At 35.2% G+C, this 19,681-nt stretch overlaps 1 protein-coding gene across 1 annotated transcript in view; it reads left to right on the top strand.

Moving 5' to 3' along the window:
- The window catches only part of DCLK2 (doublecortin like kinase 2), a 1,465,027-nt gene that overhangs the window by 1,146,420 nt on the left and 298,926 nt on the right, over positions 1-19,681 (top strand). The window contains exon 10 of the mRNA XM_044063457.1: positions 8,224-8,281. Within this exon, the coding sequence (XP_043919392.1) occupies positions 8,224-8,281 (58 nt within the window). The remainder of the gene's footprint in view (positions 1-8,223; positions 8,282-19,681) is intronic.

Raw genomic sequence — 19,681 nt, forward strand, 5'->3', positions numbered from 1 at the left:
TGTGTTCTACAACACAAAACAATACTTAAAACAATGCTTACTGTGGGTCTTTAGGGGCAGTAGTGGCATCAACCACAGTCTGAAATGTCCACCTGGTCAATAATAGAAAATGTAAATGTGTGATCAACCTAAACAAGTGGCAAGATAAACTATTCTTTGAGTGTTACAATTACCTTTCCTACAATAACACACTGTTCTCAAAATGTTGTCCAACTTAATTTTCTTGTTTTCATTAATGTTTTTCTTTGTTTCTATGGGTTTTGTTTTAAACCACCCTCTAACATTCTTTACAGACAGTAATGGGCTTATTCATTGAAAGTAAAGTATTTATCAACTCCCAATGTCTGTTCAAAATCTCCTTCACCAAATTAGTGTATGGGTTGAACATGATGATACATACTGTCCTATCAACTTCTCCAACTTTCTTTCCATTCATGTCTGTGTATCTATTTCCCACATTGTCTAACATAACCCTCGGATAATTCCTGTTCAAAAACATTTGATAAATACCATCAATTTCACTTTCCATAATGTCCCTGGTAGAGGACATTCTTGGATGGCAGCTACTATACTCAATGTAATCATTGAAAAGGTAGATTTCCTAAATATTTTAGATACAAAACCTCCTAAATAAGAAATCCCAGTTTTGTCAAAATTGAAAGTGAATTTAAGAAAATCCGTTGTGTTGTTTAAGTAATTAATAAACCTGTGTATGTCCTCCATAGGCCCTTTCCAAATAATGAACAGGTCATCCAAAAATCGAGAATACAATGTGATGTTTTGACATACATATTCTCGAAAACAGTGTGTTATTGTAGGAAAGGTAATTGTAACACTCAAAGAATAGTTTATCTTGCCACTTGGGGACAACAAGTTTTAAGTATTGTTTTGTGTTGTAGAACACACTTGACAAGTTATATGGAACTACTGGTTGTAGGAATTTTTTTATTGTCTTATATATAGAATTTGTTATTTTATATGTGCAGTTTTTGCATACAGTTTTTACATACATTTATACATATTCACACATGTTCAATGTTTTAACAGTTTTTAATAGGAATTAATGAAGTTTTATAATGAAAATATATACAAATACATATTTACATACTTTTGGAATTTCTTTTAATTGAAAAAAGTCAACCGGCTCGAGTGGTGGATTTGGTATCAGTGATTTGTTTTACTTTCGTGGTACATTGTCTTTGGTTTCTAAGTTCTTATGCTATGTCTATTGATTTTATAATCAAATTGTACAACTTTTTTGACAAATTTCATAGTCTACATTTGACAATGAAATAAATGTTTAAGTACATCTATTGTATATATTTCTAGCCTGTCCTGTATAAATTCTGCAGCCTTTTTATTTTAGTTATTTATTTATTTTTATTTGCTGCATTTCTGCTTGGTTTATATAGTGATGGCTAATGTTTTTGAGCATTTTTAAAGCATGTGTTTAATTTTCTGGCAAAAAAAAAATTCATTTCTCTGTTGAGTTTTCTGGTTCTGTTTGTCACCAAATCACCTTGTAGAAGGGTGGACTAGTGAGGGACTTAGTTGTTTGGTGGATGTTGTTTAAGCTGCACTTGGGAGATAATTTTGCTGTGCTTTTATATTAAGAAATTCCAGGATCATCTGTATTGTGGCAGAAGGTGTTTACCTGGTCTCTGTGAGTTAGGAAGCACTCCAGGGGTTTCAGAGTGTGGTTGTTTATTGGCTAAAGGACATAGGAATCAAACTGCATCCAGAGCCATCCAGGCTAAGATCAGAACATTTTCTTGATTTACTGCATTTGTACTTGCTTTATACAGTGATAGCTACTGTTCTAAGCTTTTTAACTAATTTATTTAATTTTATAAAGAATCATAATTTCAGTGTTTGTTGGCTTTTCTAGTTTTATTTTTCTACAGACAATCTTGCAGAAGGGCAAATTAGCTAGGGACTTAGTTGTTAGGTGGTTTTGTTTAATCTGCACTCAAGAGCTACTTTTGCTGTGCTTTTACATTAAGAAATTCTAGGATCATCCATCATGTGACAGAATCCATTTACCTGGTCTATCTGAGTTGGCAAGTACTCCAGTGAGTTCAAGTATGATCATTTATAGGCTAGAGGGCATAATAGTCCATTTTTAAGATTTTTTTCTCTGCTATAAGTCAGGCATGTTTGGCTAGTGCTGCCCATCATTCATAGGCAGTACATACTGCCCTGTATAGTAGCAAACATCTAGAGAGTAAAATTTGCCTATAAAGTTAGGATTAGGTCCAAAACCTGTTAAACAGCATGGTATTGCACAGAATTAAGCTAGTTGGTACATTGAATAGCATGACCATATCCTATCACTATATAACATCTTGCCCTTAACTCCCAAAAAGTAGTTTGCATATAGAACAGCACTATGATATATTAACATTACAATATCTTGCCCTTAACCCCAGCAACTACCCTAGTAGTCCCTTGTTAAAACCCAATCCTTAATCCTAAACAGCCCACTCTATTACAGGACCAGACAACATGAATATGCAATTTCCTAATGTATCTAGGGCCAGCATAGTACATTTGAGCAGACTAAGGCAATGTGGCAATTCTCATGTTCTCCGACAACCAGTTAATTATTAAAGAAAATGAAACAGTATGCAAGAGATATAAATACACAACTTCTCTGGAGGCAAAAATCTTGCATTCAGATGAGATTATCAAGGTTATCCAGACTACATCCCTAACACATACCTTTAAGCAAATACACAGATTGTCTTATGCTGAGACTCTTATGGAAAACATTCACAAATGTCAAGGATTTTCAAAGCCACCTATGGGTAATACTGCTTTTCGGCAATCACTAAAATACACACCAAAACAAACACCAAACATATGTTAACAGGTTGTTTAAATAGGGTGATACCATGGAGGTCATCCTCATGCAAGTCATCATTTTATGGCTAGCTACAGGTCACCATCTATGCTCCATAAATTCTCGCTACTCTTACCCAAATATACCTTGTTCATGGATGCCTTTAGCTGCCCCTCTGTAGACTGTGAAACTTGCAGTACATACCTCAAACTCAGAGGCACAACACTTCTTGGAATTTACTAACACAAACAACCTGGAACAGATAGTGCAAGCTCCAACCAGAGAATCAAACGTTGCACCCCCCCCCCCCCATGTCACGTCCTCACTAGTGAAGTCAGATTACAAAGCAGTCTCTTTTGAAGTAAAAAAAATCACCCTGGAAAATTCAGCTGAAACAGTAACAGTTAGGAAATATTCTAAGGCAAATTACATCCTACTAAATGACAATTTGTCAAAATTCAAGGCTCCTCCTTGACCCTAAGACTACAACTATCTATGCAGAATTATTCACAGAGTCCCTGTACAAACTTGAATAGCTACATAGAGGCTGCCATACCTACCAGACGTGAACACAAAATAAACACTAAAAACAAATCCCACTGGTAGAATCTTCACCTAAACAGGGTATTTAATAAAAGAGAAAAAAAAATCATGGCCAAAATCAAGAAGAGCAACTCCCCTGAAGACAAGTTCTCTCTTATACAACTTAACAAACAACTAAGATGTCTAATTAAGTCAAGCAAGGCCAACTACAAGATCAGAATAGCCTTGCAGGCTAAGGACAATCACAAGGTCTTCCTCAGCAATGTCCAGAACCTTAGAAGTAACACACAGCAATGTGTTGAACTGGTGGTGACTGGTACCACCTTCACCAATCAAGGAGATATAGCAAATCAAATGGTTGACAAATTTGTCTCAAACCCCCCCCCCCCCACTTACCCCAACTCATCCAGGTGAAATCCCCTCCAGCCTACTTCATCCAACTAGTAACAGGGACCAGGTAGTGGCCGCAGTTGCTAAAGACATGAATACTACATCTGTGGGACCTGACATCACTGGTTACCTCCTGAGCAGTCTAAAACCTGATCTATTAGGACTACTTGAGGCACTTTTCAACTGCAGCCTCAAAACAGGCTACATTCCATGTGAATGGAGGAATACAACAGTCTTTCCCTTCCATAAGGACAGACTGTCATCCAACCCAGGGAACTACACACCCATTAGTCTGACAAGCCTAACATGCAAAACCATAGAAAAAAAATTGTCATGGAAGTGATAAACAAGGACATTGGCAACCTACAGACACTGGACCCATCCCAGTTTAACTTTAAGGGAAGTTTGCATCTACTTAAACTGATAGACTTCTTTGAGAGGGTCACCAAGGCAATGAATGAGAGTAAAACTGTGCATACTACTTATCTTAAACTCACCAAAGCATTCACTCAGGCATGGTTGACAAGCTGTCTGTGCTAGGCATAAATCCCTACATAATTTGGTGAATTGCTGGCTGGCTCACAGACAAGACTTAAGAAGTCAAGATCAGTGAGACCACGTCCACCAAGAGCTCGGTCTCCAATGGAGTACCACAGGGCTCCATGTTGGGCCCACTCCTATTTGGCATCTACTTCATGGAAGTTGAGGCTAACGTTCAAGGTCTCTGGCTCACTAAGTTCACAGATGACTGTAAACTGGGAGCTATTATAGATCTCCCTCGATGCAGCCACATCTTACAAGATGGTTTAGCACAGACAAATGACTGGTACCAAAGCCATGTTCTAAATCTCAGTGCCAAAAAATGCATTATCATACCCTTTGGAAAATTGATTCCTCAACCCAAGTTAATAACTCCATAATAAAACACCCCTAATAGTTGACCCAGTAGTAAAGCATCTGGGAACATATGAAGACCGCAATCTGACCTTTGACCAACACATAGATAAGACGGTAAGAAAATAGATTTTTGTTGCCCAACTTATAGGTAAGGGTAGGGAATTTAGGTCCCCAAGGAAGTTATAGTATCACTCTGTTCAACCTTTATAAGACCCATCATTGAGTATAATGCCCCTTTCCATGTACCTAATCAGACACTTGCTACAGTTGGAATGCCCACAAAGGTTTCCCACCAGGAGAATTCAGGGCATGAATACCCTGTCCTACAATGATCGACTAAAGGCTCTGTCTCTGTGTTCAGTCTCCTACAGGCTGCTGAGACAGTATCTTTGATTTGCTTACAGGGCTTCCTCAGACCCAGCCCTGATAGATATACTTCTCAAATGACCAGATTTTTGCAGAATGTTCAGATTTTTGCCTCATAATTTTGGTCTGTTCCTCATAAAATGTTTGGTTTTCTGGTAAAACATTGTGGACTGAAGTAAAAAAAAAATCATGACAGATGTTTGATTTTCAAACTTCATACCCTTCAGAAAATTAATGCCAATGCAACTGTTATTATATCAACTTTCTAAGTTTATAAGCCCTATTTTTGGTCCTTTATGCCTATTATTTATGGCTTTGCCCAGATTTCTTGTGCTAAGAGGTTGAGAGATATGCTGTTGGATCTGTTTCACATGTGCAAAACAAACAGCACCAGAAACACTGGATCCAGGATCTCAAATTTATGTGTCACAGAAACAGAACATGTTGGAGAGAAAGATGCATGTCTCAAAGGATCCTCACACTCCCACACTATGGAATAAGCTCCCCATCCATGTAAAACAGAGTTCATCCCTGACACTATTAAAATGAAACCATGACCATTGGATGGAAAATTGTAAATTTATCCCCAGTCTGGCCCACATGTCCCTTTTGGACAGAGGCCATCATTAAGAAACATATTATACTATCCAACATCCCACTCTACAAATCCCTTAGTTACCTCCCTATTAACATTTCCTCTACCTCTCTGTATAGACACCCATGATAGTTGGGATCCAAATGGCTTGGAGTGCATGGCTAGGCTTGTATTGGGCCTAGTGATCATTACTCTAGTAACAACATGTGAACCTTTACCGATATAACTGGGTTACCTAATTTTTCATCATATATATTTTGATTTCCAACATCTTCTCTGTGTTTATCTGTATACCAAAGTCCAGATAAGAGGAGGCTTAATACATAGCTGTGTGGAATACCACAATTCGCATTGTTTGAGCGTAATGGGTAACTTTCCTTTCTCTGACTGGTTGAACTCTTGTTTAATCAGCATTTTAACCTCTGAGTTACACAGAACCTGTTGATATCTGATTAATTTGTCTATAATTCCGTCACTTGGGGATGGTGTCAAAAGCTTTACAAAATACAGATATTCAACATTTACAGTAAATCCTTGCAGCTGACTCTTCCACAGTGAAGGCCACCAGGATAAGATGGCACCATTTCCCTTTAGTAACCCAGACTGTTCCTTGTCAGTGAAATGTAGTTTGGGAACAGGCTACATTGTCCTGGTCTCCACTCTTTATCATGTAAAGGCAATTTACATGTGTAGGTAGGGAGTGGCCAAGTATCCATTACGTCCTAGAAGGGGCTGGTATGAAAAAACAGAAGCAGTATAACCAGTGGCATAAGCTACACAGATCTCCATCTCACAGGATCCAGGAGAGTGAACAGACTTCCTTCAACCCAAGGTAAGCCACTCATGTTAGGGTGCAGACAGTAAGCTTTAGGTATACTTTGAGGATGTAAACTAGGCACAACATTTGTGTTCATGTAAGAACAGGGTTTGTCCCGCATACTGGTGTGGTATGTGGGGGCCCTGTAACTATATTTGGAGAACAAGGTCCACCATGATTTCATGGGCTGCTAATATCTCCTAAAATTGGGAAGGGATTCAGGAATCTTCTATGGTCTTCCCTTGGTGATGGACAACCACAATTGGTGGAGTAAATATGGAATCTGAATGATGATCTGATTATATGACAAATAAAAAGGTGCAATAGGAGATGTCCCTTCTCATCAGTGAGAGTTTCTGTGGCACTCCACTTGAAAGTTTGTCATAAGAAAAAGGGAACTGGTGCTCCCTGATTAGTTATGCTCATTAGCTAGGCTGTTTAACATTAATAGCATTAGAAGTAGTTGGCAGTCATCAAAACTGGTAAGATTAGGGTTAAAAGGTAGCAGAGTTGAACATTCACGTTCTTTATGTGCCTAGTTAGTATGGAATCCAACTTGTGTTTGGCAGATAATTATTGTTGCTTCCTATGTTTAGCGTATAATTATTGTTGTTCCTTATGTTTAATGCAGTAAAGTTCGGTGCAACACCCTTTGATATCTGTAGAATTGTTTAGGTACAAATACAGGTGCTTTAAAATGATTGCCTGAATTTGATTAATTTCTTCCCACCTAAGTAAAATCATTAATCAATAATATGGTCATCTAAGTGGAGTATTTCGAGGAAGAAGAGAAATCACAACAGTAGGTCACCTGAATTATTTCAGATACATTCCAATAAGGCATGTTCCATAATTTTGCAAACAATACAGATAAGGCTAATTGTCACGGACATCAAGAGTACATTTTGTTCTGCTGAAGTTTAGAAATTGCTTCCCTTCAGTAGTGCTAGATTGTTGTAGTACATCAAAGTTAAATGTTGTCTAAGAAACATGGAAACCTTATACATTTGTTTTGTGCCGAATACAAAAGCGTACCATTTCCATGTATTAATAATAATAAATACACTTTTATTGTTCCTTTGTATGATTGTTCCTTATTTTAAAACCTTGAGGTTAAGCAGTGTAATATTTATATTTACTGTAACAAGATCTTAAAAAGTTATTTATTGCTGAAGCATGCAACATATTTCAGTGTATGAAGAATTATTCCCCTGAATTGTCATAGATGTCAAATAAAATTGCTAGTTGCGATAGTCTGCCAGATTTTGTTGTGATTTATGGGTCTAAATTGCAAGCTAGAATTGTCAGAAGTACAACCACAATATTATAGCTTTAAGAAGATTAATTTTGTGTCTTTCTCCTAAAAGAAAAAATAAAATTCAGTTTTTTTTTTTTTTTTTTGCAAATCTTGGGTTCTAAACTTTCAGTAGCTTCTTGTATAAATAGTCGTGCAGATCACATGATTTTTGAACAGTTTGAAATGTAATGAAAAAGTCCTCTAGACTCATTTTTTAAATCAGTTGGGTATGGTCCTACAGCTTGTCAGTCAACTGTCTGTGTCTTGTGTGATGACAGATATAAGGTTAGTGATCTGAAGCACATTCTAATAGGTGAATTTCTTTGCTTGAGGTGAGAGCATGAAATGGCTTGCGCCTGCAAAACATTGTTATTGTAAACAAGTGTGAATACCCGAGTAATAAAGAGCACTGTATGGAGAGAAAAACTGGACAACTGTACAGTTTCTAAGTGAAAGTTGATGTTTTTTTTTTTCAGGTCTACAGGCAAGGAATTTGCACTGAAAATAATAGACAAGGGAAAATGCAGTGGAAAGGTATGCAAGATAAAATGATTTTATGAATTGTATTTACTTCAGATTTAAATGACAAATACTTTGTGTGGCATGATGGACTATTGTATATTTGACAGAGGACTCCAAATCTTGGAAAAGTAATATATGTCTGTGACCTTGGGTTTACTTCATACTACAAAGGATAAAAAGTATTTCATGTGAATAATTTATTAAGGCTTGATGTTCTTCATTATATATTGGTTTACTGTTAAGTCAAGATTTTCTCTATTCACAGCATTTTAATTCTGTTACATACTTGTCAGATGTTATAAACATTTGCTAAAAGACTGAGCGGTACATGTATTTGTTGTATATAGTACCATAAAATAATGTCAGGTAAAGTATCCATATTATTATTATTAGCAGTAGTAGTAGCAGTAGTAGTAGTAGTAGTAGTACATAGCAACAATGTATTTACCTGGTATTAAAAGCAGACAATTAATGCTCTGAGCTTTTAACAAGTTGATTCTTGTACATAAGATACAGGGTTTGATTCCTCCCACCTCCATTTACCTGCTGTGTGGCTCATAAAACAGGCAGTGCTTCTGGGGTCACAGATCAGTATAATTACCAAACACCATTAAAATAACGGCTGTCTTTTTGTCACAACAAAGTTGCAAAATATATTTAAAGCATTTAATTTATTTTATGCGTTCACTACTCCAGAAATACTTCTGTATTTAAACAGTAATTTACATAACTCATCTAAGTTGTTAGCAGCCAACTGATTCCTTTCTAGCAGCTACCATGTTTCCATTGACATAAACTGCAGTATATCAATGTGCTTTATACATGTTAATTCATTCCCATGCATGTGCAGAACATGTTAAGGCCATCCCCACAGACCTACATCAATCATCCCAGGCAGATGGATGACAAATGGAGATCACCTTATACAATGTTGTGATTCTGAAAAAAGTAGTATCTTCATTTTTAAATTATATATAATATTATTTGTTTAAAGTAGGATGCTTCTTTTTAGAGTTATATAATGATGTTAGGATGTTTCTTTAAAAATGATACAGTAGTGCTATTTACAGGAAAAAAAGATGTTCCTTTTTAGAATAATGCTGTTGCATGAGAGCAGTATAGCATGGAAGGGCTGTAGGTACTTGGCTGTATTGACCTAAATGCACCCATGAAGACTTAAAAAGTAAAAATTTGTCGGCATTCAGAAGTAATGAAAATGAAACATTGTATGTCCTTAAGGGGTTGGAAACTTTAGCATGGCTCAGTCTTTTCTTGCAGTTTTTACTGAATGGTTTGTCTGTGTAACCTTTTTTACCCTTTACTTGGTACTTCATGGGTTTAGTAACCAAGACGTACTGCAACTCCAAAACTAAATGGCAGAGAGCATGGAAAACAAGGCCAAATCAACAGAACAAAAGCAATTTAATAAGCAATAAAACAACAATGAATCTTTAATTAAAACACTTACCCCAGCAGGTCACAGCTGAATCCCAGTAGTTTCAGTAAAATCATATCTTCATTGCTTATTACCCAGTGTTATTCCTCTGTTTTCTTAATGTATATATTTACCCAAGATGGATGGGGGATGGAGAGTATTCTACTTATCTAAGGAAAACAAACGAATACATCCACATGAATTCTAGAAAAGTGGCAATGGTAATGTGCCTTCTAAACGATATACAATTTTGTAGTACTAAATCCAGTCAGCTAAGATTTAATGAATAATGTTTCATACAACAAATGAAACAGAGACTGCTTTGTGAAGTGAAGCGTGATACATAGGAATCAGCCGTTAGGAATTGTTCATTCGAATAGGCATCAATGTAAAGATGGGGTGTCAATGCTTTTGCATTGTTGTATTGTAACAGATCTTTATTGTGTCAAATGCTATATGATTTTTATTATTTCAAAAATTTTGGTGAGATTACAAGGGGTAAAGCAGATGAATACTATTTTGGGCAAACTGTGGAACACATGCCTGCTGTTAAATTTATGCATTAAGACTCAAACTGAACTGTAATCATATAATTCCTTTAATTCATTATTTGATCTCTGTGGTCCATACTATAACTAATAATTTTGTTAGTACTAATAATTTGGCTGTGATAACTAAGGACCCTGAATTCAGTAGACTGTACTTGATGATAAAAATGCAAAGATTACTTCTGTGTATAATTGCAACTATATCAATCTTTCTGGATAATCCAAGTTTAGGTTACTGTATCTGTGATGCCCTTGCACTGGCCCAGTAATCAAGGAGCCTCAATCCTCACCACTACCACCAGTGAGGGACATACACATTGGGAGGATGACAAGTATAGACACAGTAAAGTACAATTTCCCTTAAGAGCACACACAGATCACAGTCAGTCTGGGGCTAGTTTATTTTCTCTTTCTCCAGATCCCCAATAAGACTCCCCACTGGCACAGCTATAGGGTTAAGATCTCAGCCGAGTGGCCAAGCTAAAACCTCCAGCACCCCTTCTGTCCAACCAGTGCTTTGTGTTAATGCCCAAGTAGCTGACACACACACACTTTGAAATTTAATTGATATACAAACACACACACCTGGGAAAGGCTAGCACAGGTTTACTAGCTATGCCCCCTTCTGCCCAGACTATAAGGTAGTATCAGCTGCCACCAGCCACCATTACTTATTACCTACTGTTAAGACCCTTACCAAAGGGTGCTCAAACTTACTGTAAAATGTTACTATTATCAAAATGATAAGCGTGACCAAGACTAAGGCTATTTAGAAGTGGTCTATACAGTGTCACTAAATACATATGCAAGTACTCTAAGAGCTTAAATATCTCTAAACAAACCAACCACAATTAAAAGGTTTAAATATATTTAATAATAAAAAATATAAGAACAAGACAATACTCAATAACTCAACACAGTGACTAGAGTTCAGAATCACAGGAAATATTTTAAAACAACATTGCAGGACAGTCTCAAATAAATACAGAAAACATTTAAACTAATATTGTCCATATTCCTATCTATATCTAAAAGATAGTTTGCTCTAAATGACTTACTTAAGAACAAGGCAAATATAGATGAGAAGTACTGAATGGATGTTGCAGGTCCAAGACAAGATACAAAATGTGCAGTCTCTGAGAGAGTTCTTAAATTACTATCAAACATTACTGCTGGGTTAGCTTTGGATGACATCAGTCTTTGTCACTTGCCATCAGTTCTCAGGCTAACAGAAACCAACATCTCTGTGCCAAAACTACTTATCTCTCAGATGTGCAGCTGCTAGGAAGTCACAGAGCAGTAAAACACTTTACATTTGAAACCTAGTAATTATTTCTGTTTCAAGACTATAGGAAAAACTTCTAGCTCTACATTTGTAACCTAGTAATTATTTCTGTTTCAAGACAATAGGAAAAACTTCTAGCTCTAGACATCCTGTCTCCTTGCACTATCATTTATAGCACATTTGTAAACAATTTTAACTTATTTTCTTGAAGTTAACTCTGTATGTTCCAACTTCTACCATTAAAACATACATTGTGCAGGTATATAGTTTACATCCATTTCTGTTTTTTCCCAAGTAGGGTACACTGTGGTTACATTCTTGAAGCTCAGTACATAACATACAGTTCTCTTTCATTTGTATCACTATTCACAAATGACATATGATTATTTACAAAATTCCAGACAGCTGGGCTGGCAATGGCACATCTCTATACAAATTCATATTAATATTTTCAAGTGACATACAATTATTTACAAAATTCCAGATAGCTGGACTGGCAGCATTTCCCTGGTGTCACAGTATCCATAGAATAAGTCTGATTATAAGTATGTAGCTAGAGCCAAAGCTGACATTGTTATGGTTGGAATACAGCACAATAAAAACTGTGTACTGGATTTTGTCATAGCATCATGCCTTCTCCTCATACAATGAACTGCCAGGCAGTAGTGTTGATATCTCTTTGTAGCTGTGAATGCACTTACCATAACATCCAATACTTACCTTGAATTTGCATCTCTTTACAATCCCATTTTTGGAAAGAAACATTAGACCTTTATTGTGATATCTGTACAATAAAATTGCAGGCCATAATGACAAGTGCAGAGATTCTGTATCTTAAATCCTTAAACCTGACAATGACATGTCACAGAAGAGACATAAAGCTAGATTCTGTTTTCCCCTATATTCACTAATAAGGGAGAATGACACCCCTCATACAATACCCCTTTATAGCCCTTGCCATATATATATATATATATATATATATATATATATATATATATATATATATATATATATATATATACATTGTCCATAAATAAGGGATAATCCAAGCAGCACACTAACCTATCACACACTATTCCACTGTTATCAGATTATCTAATATGTACTACTCCACTTTGGGACAAGCTTAGTTTATTTTTAAGCTTGAAAATATGAATGTGCTCATTCATTTTAGCAAAGAACAATTTTGCAATGTCCCCTTTGAAACATTTTTGCTGGAAAAACAAGTTTATGGCAGCATGTACAAATAAGTAAAACTACTTTCTGTGGTAAGACTATATATTTCAGAGTATACATGCAGGCACAAGGCAAAGATTATTGGTACCAAACACAAACCAAGTCACAGCTAGTATAAAAGGGCTGCTGGATAAAGATAAAGAAAGTAGATTCCACAGAAGCATCCAACAGACCAACCAACAGCAGAATAGTTGTATAAAAACACAATTATTTATTAGGCAAGTGTTTTTGTAGTGTAGACACACCACTTCATCAGGCCTAAAATGCATCTAAAAACTCAATAAATAAATAGAAGTACTCAAAAAGTCAGCACCAATCATATCACAAAAATCATTAAACATTGAACCTAAAAAAAAACAGTGCAAATAAAAAAACAGTACAAATAAAAATAAAACGCCACTACAATAATGCATCAAATAAACACAATCACTACACATAAAACAGATACAGATAGATTATATATAATAGTTTATTGGTATGATTTAGACTGGATATACTGACATACAAAGCCTTGGGGTTTATTTTTGCACTCTTCTATCCAGCAGTTCACTTGAAATGTGATTAATAAGGAGGTTAATGAACTGGAGATCAGGAGATTTGTGTTACATTAAGTGTAGCTTATCCATGTGCTTACTGTAATAACTGCTGAAGAAATAATTGGAACTGTAGGTTACTGGGGACAGCCAAAAGCATGTAATATTTATGGGGATTTGAAATACTTCAAGCACAAACTGTCACAATAAGAGCTGCTGCAGAGACCAGTAATAAAATTGCTAAGACTTTCTCCAGAGATGAGGAATAAAATCCTTATGGTCCAGAGTTCACATATTTAAATTACTTAATAAATGATTCTATCAAAGGAAATAAAATTCAGTCTGAGGTAGGTCATTCAGCAAGAAAATATGTATTGGAATGTAGGAAGTGTGGGAAACAGGTACATCTGTGGTTTGATTGTGTTGTGCAAAAAAATAAACTGCAAATAGTGTGTACACTAGGGAGGAAGATCATGGAAGTTGTTATGAAGAATCATGTTGCTACCATTATGAAACAAAGTGGGAGTAAAGGTGTTCGTGCAATGAGAGTGTATCATGATAAAAGAGTGGTATTAATATATTTTGAAGGTAGAGAGGTAAATGAGCAAAGTGATGACAATCAAAAAGATGTTAATGAAATATGTGATGATGATCTGAAAAATGTTAATGAAATGTATGATAGTGAAACTATGATGAATAAAGGAATATGTATTCAAATCATTTTGAAGTTTTGGAGGTGGATGAAGGGGAAAGGGAAGAGGATATTACTAAAACAGACATTAAGTAAATTTGGTTTGTTGCAAAGGTAGAAACTGTGAGATCAAGAAAGAGGACTCTTAAAGGAAAAATTGCATCTTGATAGTAAAAAAGGGAAAGGATAAACTTAACAGTTCTCTATAAATGTTAATAACCTAAATGAAGTATGCAGATTGCCTGTTATATAGTAGTGTGAGTAGACTGTGGCAGACTTATTAAGGAGCCATATCTTGGTTAGATGATACACAAACACCAAAACTGAAAAGTATCCAGGAGAATAAAAGAATATGGCTATTTGGAGTACAGGTTTATCTTTTCTAGAATCAAGCAGTTGTTGCTTTAGATTTTGTAGCATCAAGGACATGAAAGGCAATACTAACAGATGTGAAGTCTGAACTTTGTACAGGGGGATGGGAGTATGTGTGTGTGTGTGTGTGTGTGTGTGTATATATATATATATATATATATATATATATATATATATATATATATATATATTCACTTCAGAATCTTGAACGCCTGAAAACCCGGATGTCATATGGTCGAGACCATATGATCGAGTTTTCAGAAGCTCGAAATTTTAAAATGAATCCCCAGAAAATAAATTAATAAAACGACACCCCGCTACTTAAATATGCCAACTCCAAGATTGCACTACAGCGAGGAAAAGGGAAGTGTCCCATTCCACGCTGTATGAAGATCTCCGTTCAGAATTTCGAGCTTCTGAAAACTCAGTCATATGGTCTTGACCATATAACATTTGGGTTTTCAGCCGTTCGAGATTCTGAAGGGAATATATATATATATATATATATATATATATATATATATATATATATGGGTCTACTGTAAAAGACCGAAAAACCACTTGTTCGAAAACAGTGTATCCTCGGTTACGCAAAAGTGCACTTCCGCAAAGTACGGTTCAACGAACAATTAAGGAACACAGGTGCCAAAGTGCACTATAGTGGGGAAAGGGAATTTACGTGTTTCCCCACTATAGTGCAGTTTTGGAGTTGGTATATTTAAGTAGGGGAAATGGGGGTGCAGGGGGGCTTGCCCCCCTGCAAAAACAATGTTTCTCTGTTCTTTATTGGTTTGTTGAACCGATGTTCTCAGAAGTGCACTTTCGCTTAAGTGCACTTTCGTATAATCGTGGGTCTGCTCTTTATTTTAGAAAAAATGAGTTTTTGATTATATACAGTAGACCCATATATATCTATATCTATATATTTTTTTTTTTTTTTTTTTTTTTTCAGTGAAGGAAATCATAGATCCTTTGGTGATTTATATCCCAGCATAGTGGTGAACATGCAGTTGACTATGATCATATGATCAGCACTAGAAATGTGAAAAAGTAAGATGCAGATAGTCAATGTTTAAAAAATGCCATTGTGATCATTTGTTGTTAGGATAAAACAGAGGTTATACATATGTGAGGTGGGTGTATTTAAACAAATATTGATTTATTTATTTTAATCTTTTTAGGGAAGTTAAAAGAAATAAAGGTAACAGAAGGACTGCAGGTTTCTTGGATCACCTCTCTACATGGACTGCCATAGGGGAAAATGAAACTGATCTGAAAGAGAAAAATGACCTTAAAAGATTAATGGACTTTTGTGAAGATACATTGGTGTTAGAAAACAATTGTGAGGAAGATCATAAAAATGTGAAGCTTTATAGGAACTGGACAAAATGATTATTTGCATACAATAAAAATATACGGAAGTATGCTGTAAAATAATTATTACATGAGCATGAAGATAAGTAGAGATAAATGGTAATGGAATATCCTGCTGTGTTAGGGGAAAAATAGATATACATTACAAAGAAGGGGAAAATTATGAATATAAGAAAGAAAAAGAAAAAATGTTATTACCTTGACCAAGTCATTCCTTGAAATGAACGACAGAATAAATAATCCTTTTATGGTAGGGCTTAAAAAGCTCAGATATAGAAATATTAGAATATGCTTAAAGATATATAAAAGAGATGTTTAAAAGTAAAAGAATGACTAGTTAATAAAATATTTGCCATATAAAAGTTAAATAGTTAAGCTGAAAGATGTATTAAATGAGCATATAACTGTGAAAGAATTGAAGGATGTCTTGGAGGAAGTGGTGGGTAGAGTAAAAGAATGAATGAAGAAAAGAAATATTTCAAGTGTGCTTTGTGAGAATGGATACAGTATGAAAACATATATGAATGTATAACATTATGACAGAAAAAAGTAAGGAGATAAGAGATTGATATGTTGCAACCAATTAACTTTATCTCATGAGGATTACAAAATAATTATTACAGTTATGCAAGACTTAAAGTATTAAAAGACAGTATAAAAGAAATAATTTTTAGAACACCAGGAAAAAATGCAAAGGAGCTATTGTTGACTGTGAAGAAAGTTGCAGGTAGTTAAGACCGCAGGCAAGATTATTTCATGTGGCATAACCAAAGCATTTAATAGTGTTAGTCATGGACAAATGTGAAACATATTAGGATAATATATTATAGGAGATTTAGCAGTTAAGTTTTAAAATCTGCGTATAAAAAATATGGTAAATGTTATGGTTGGTAGCGGAGTAAAAAAGATTAATACAGAAAGAGATTTGAAACATAGATGCTGTATCAGTTTCAATTTTGTTTATATAAGAAATGAATGTTTTCATAGAAAATTGCAAAAGAAAGCTGGATGGAACAAAGTTGGGGGTATTAGGAGTGTATCATGCTGCCAAATGTCTGAATGTGAAGTGATTTGAGTAAGGTCACTGAAAATACATTCTTCAGCAGTGGGGTTTGCCTCTTTCTCTACTGTTGTGTGACCTTGGTGTTGGTATATGTACATTTAGAGGTGTAGGGATATCCCAAAACATGAGGGATGCATGGGGGATTTGCTCTGCAAAAAAAAAAATAATAAAATAAACGTTATGATTTATATGGATGATATTTTGTTTAAAAAGATTATAGGTGGTAGACGTAGTGACATTTTTGGAGAATATTTTAGAGCATATTGGTTTACCATTGAATAAAGAAAACTGAAAAGACTTGTGGAATAATTTAGCTATTTGAGGCATTCCACTTTCATAGAAAAAATACAACTCTTTGTATATTTTTTTATAGATGCAAGGAGTTCTAAATGAATTTGGGCTCACATTTTGCCAGAAGTGATGAGGATTGTTTGAGTAATGGAGGTAGTTCTGCTTATAATAAAATTTATTTGATAAATTCAATCTTTTAATTGGAAAAATGTCATCTGGAGAGAGTGTTTGTGTTTTCTGCATATGGCAATAAAGAACTCAAGGTTAATTCCCATAGAAACAACACAACAGAATGTAAAATTGGAAACTATGGGTATTTAATCTTGCAACATATTTTGTACTTAAAATGACAAGGTATCATTATGACAGCTAATGGTGAAAGGTAAATGCAAGGGTTTTTGTGAAATATTGGGAAGAGAAAAAAAGATGAGAGGTTTAGGAGAAAAACAACTGGGAATGCCAACTGAAAATGAAGTTAAAGGAAATAAGTTTGGATAAAATATTGTAGAACAGAAATGTATGATAGAGTAATATTATGAGGGAATAATACATTGTAAATCTTTGAGAAGTTGTATCACAACAGATTATCCAGTTAATGATGATTAAATTAATTTCACAGGAAGTGATATTGATTCCACCAATATAAACATTCTATTAAATTAAGGCAAATAAAAAATCTGAGAGACTGGGATATAACTGTTAAGCTCTTAACTGTAAGTATAGTACAGTACTTTGAGTTTAATACCGGATTATTTTCTTGAAATATTAGCTTGCTTGTCTTTAATATTGGTTGACCATTGTGTCAGATGTTTTATTTAGTATAATCATGAGTGAACAGGTGATCTGCTGTGGTGACCCCTAACCAGGAAAAGACAAAAGAAGAAGAAAATGAAAGCTGTGATAGATGTATTGTACTTGATGAAGTCTGTTGATTAAAAGAAGAAAGCATTCATTCATTTACTTCAGTGGTGGCCCCTTTTTACCTGAATTTTGTTTTTTCAGTGATTCCCTGAAGTACGTGTAGCCCCATCTCCCATATTTTAATTATCTGTTTTGTGACATTGTAAGATTTCTAGCAGTATAAATCATCCAATATAGTTTGTCTTGAATAATTGCAGTTTTTATTACTATTTAAACTGCATTCTTTTGTATTATTTCTGCTACTTGCAGTGTTGTAAGAGTCATCATCAAAATCTACTTGCTGTCAGATTCAGTCATGTGTAAACTACACTACTATGACAGTGAGGATACAGCCAGTATTGCTATTTGCAGTATGCCATTTGCTCTATAGGTGGCAGTAGCACTCAGTATACATTTGCCAGCATACAGCTGATAGCCAGAAGACTAGTACTAGCACATTATGAGACTGTTAGGCCTTAAGTGGACCAATATACCATCTGCCCCACTGGTGATAAAGAGGCAGCTGTGTGCATGGTACATTGAACACCAGCAGCCACTCATTATTGCCTTTTGCATGTACCATCTGATGCTAGCACTGGAAAGCAACAGTGTGGTTCTATTGCTGGCATACAATCTCATTGTTCTGTGCACACTATACTGAGCATTATGGGATATGTGTTTAGCATGCAAAAAATAAATTACAATGGTTATTGCTAATGCAGTGTGGTTGTCATCACACAAATAGTCTGAATGTGCACAGCAATGTGATAGAACCACCAGCCCTGCTATTACAGTCACAGTGTTTATCTGGTAGAACAAGGCAGAAGTACTAGACCTGTAACTGCAAGGTCATCTCAGAAAACAAACCTGCAAAGAGGTGTTGAAACTCCAAGTATTTCTCTTAGTCCACAGTACTGCAATCTCAGATCTAGTATATGCAAGTAGCAATGAAAGATGCATTAATAGTATTACAGCAACTTTTGATATTCACTGTAATACATTGTTAGTCTTGGTTTTATGTACATTGTTTTATGTACATTTATACATCTTGCAATATATTTTTTTTCTATTTGGAAGTCAATAATTCTCTTCTTTCTTTAGATTTTTTTAAAGCTTCTCCTCAGTATTGCATGTAAAATTCTCACAAAACCAAGTTGTTCCTCAAGACCATAAGACTGTTTTATGTGTTTTTGTGCATCTTTAATGTTGACTTCATTTGTCAGTGTTTTACAGCATTTTAGGTGAGTTCTTTGGAGAATAAAAATAAAGCCCTGACTATGATCCAGACAGCCTGGATCTGATTGGCAACTTGGATGCTGGAGCAACCAAGAGGAGGGAGGATGGGCGCGAGTCATCAACGATAACTCACCCATCCTAGGGGTAGTCTTGGTCTGCCATTTATAGCTCTCAAACTCTTATCACAAAAAGTCTGGACAAAGCCAAAAATAATGGGGGGGGACAAAACCCCAAAAAGAGGGAAACATTTTAAATATTGCTATTATAAACTTAGAAAGTTTCTAGAATAAAAGCCTTATATTACAATACATTTTCTGAAGGATATGAAGTCTGACACTTAATTGCCTGTCATTATTTAGTGACGTCAGTCCTCACTGATTTGCCAAAACATCCAGAAAACCACAAATTTTATGAGGAACAGGCAAAAAATATGAAGCAAAAATCT

The sequence above is a fragment of the Protopterus annectens genome, chromosome 2.part1 (genome assembly GCF_019279795.1).
Source record: "Protopterus annectens isolate FY-2018-M chromosome 2.part1, PAN1.0, whole genome shotgun sequence".
NCBI classification, from domain to species: Eukaryota; Metazoa; Chordata; order Ceratodontiformes; family Protopteridae; genus Protopterus; species Protopterus annectens.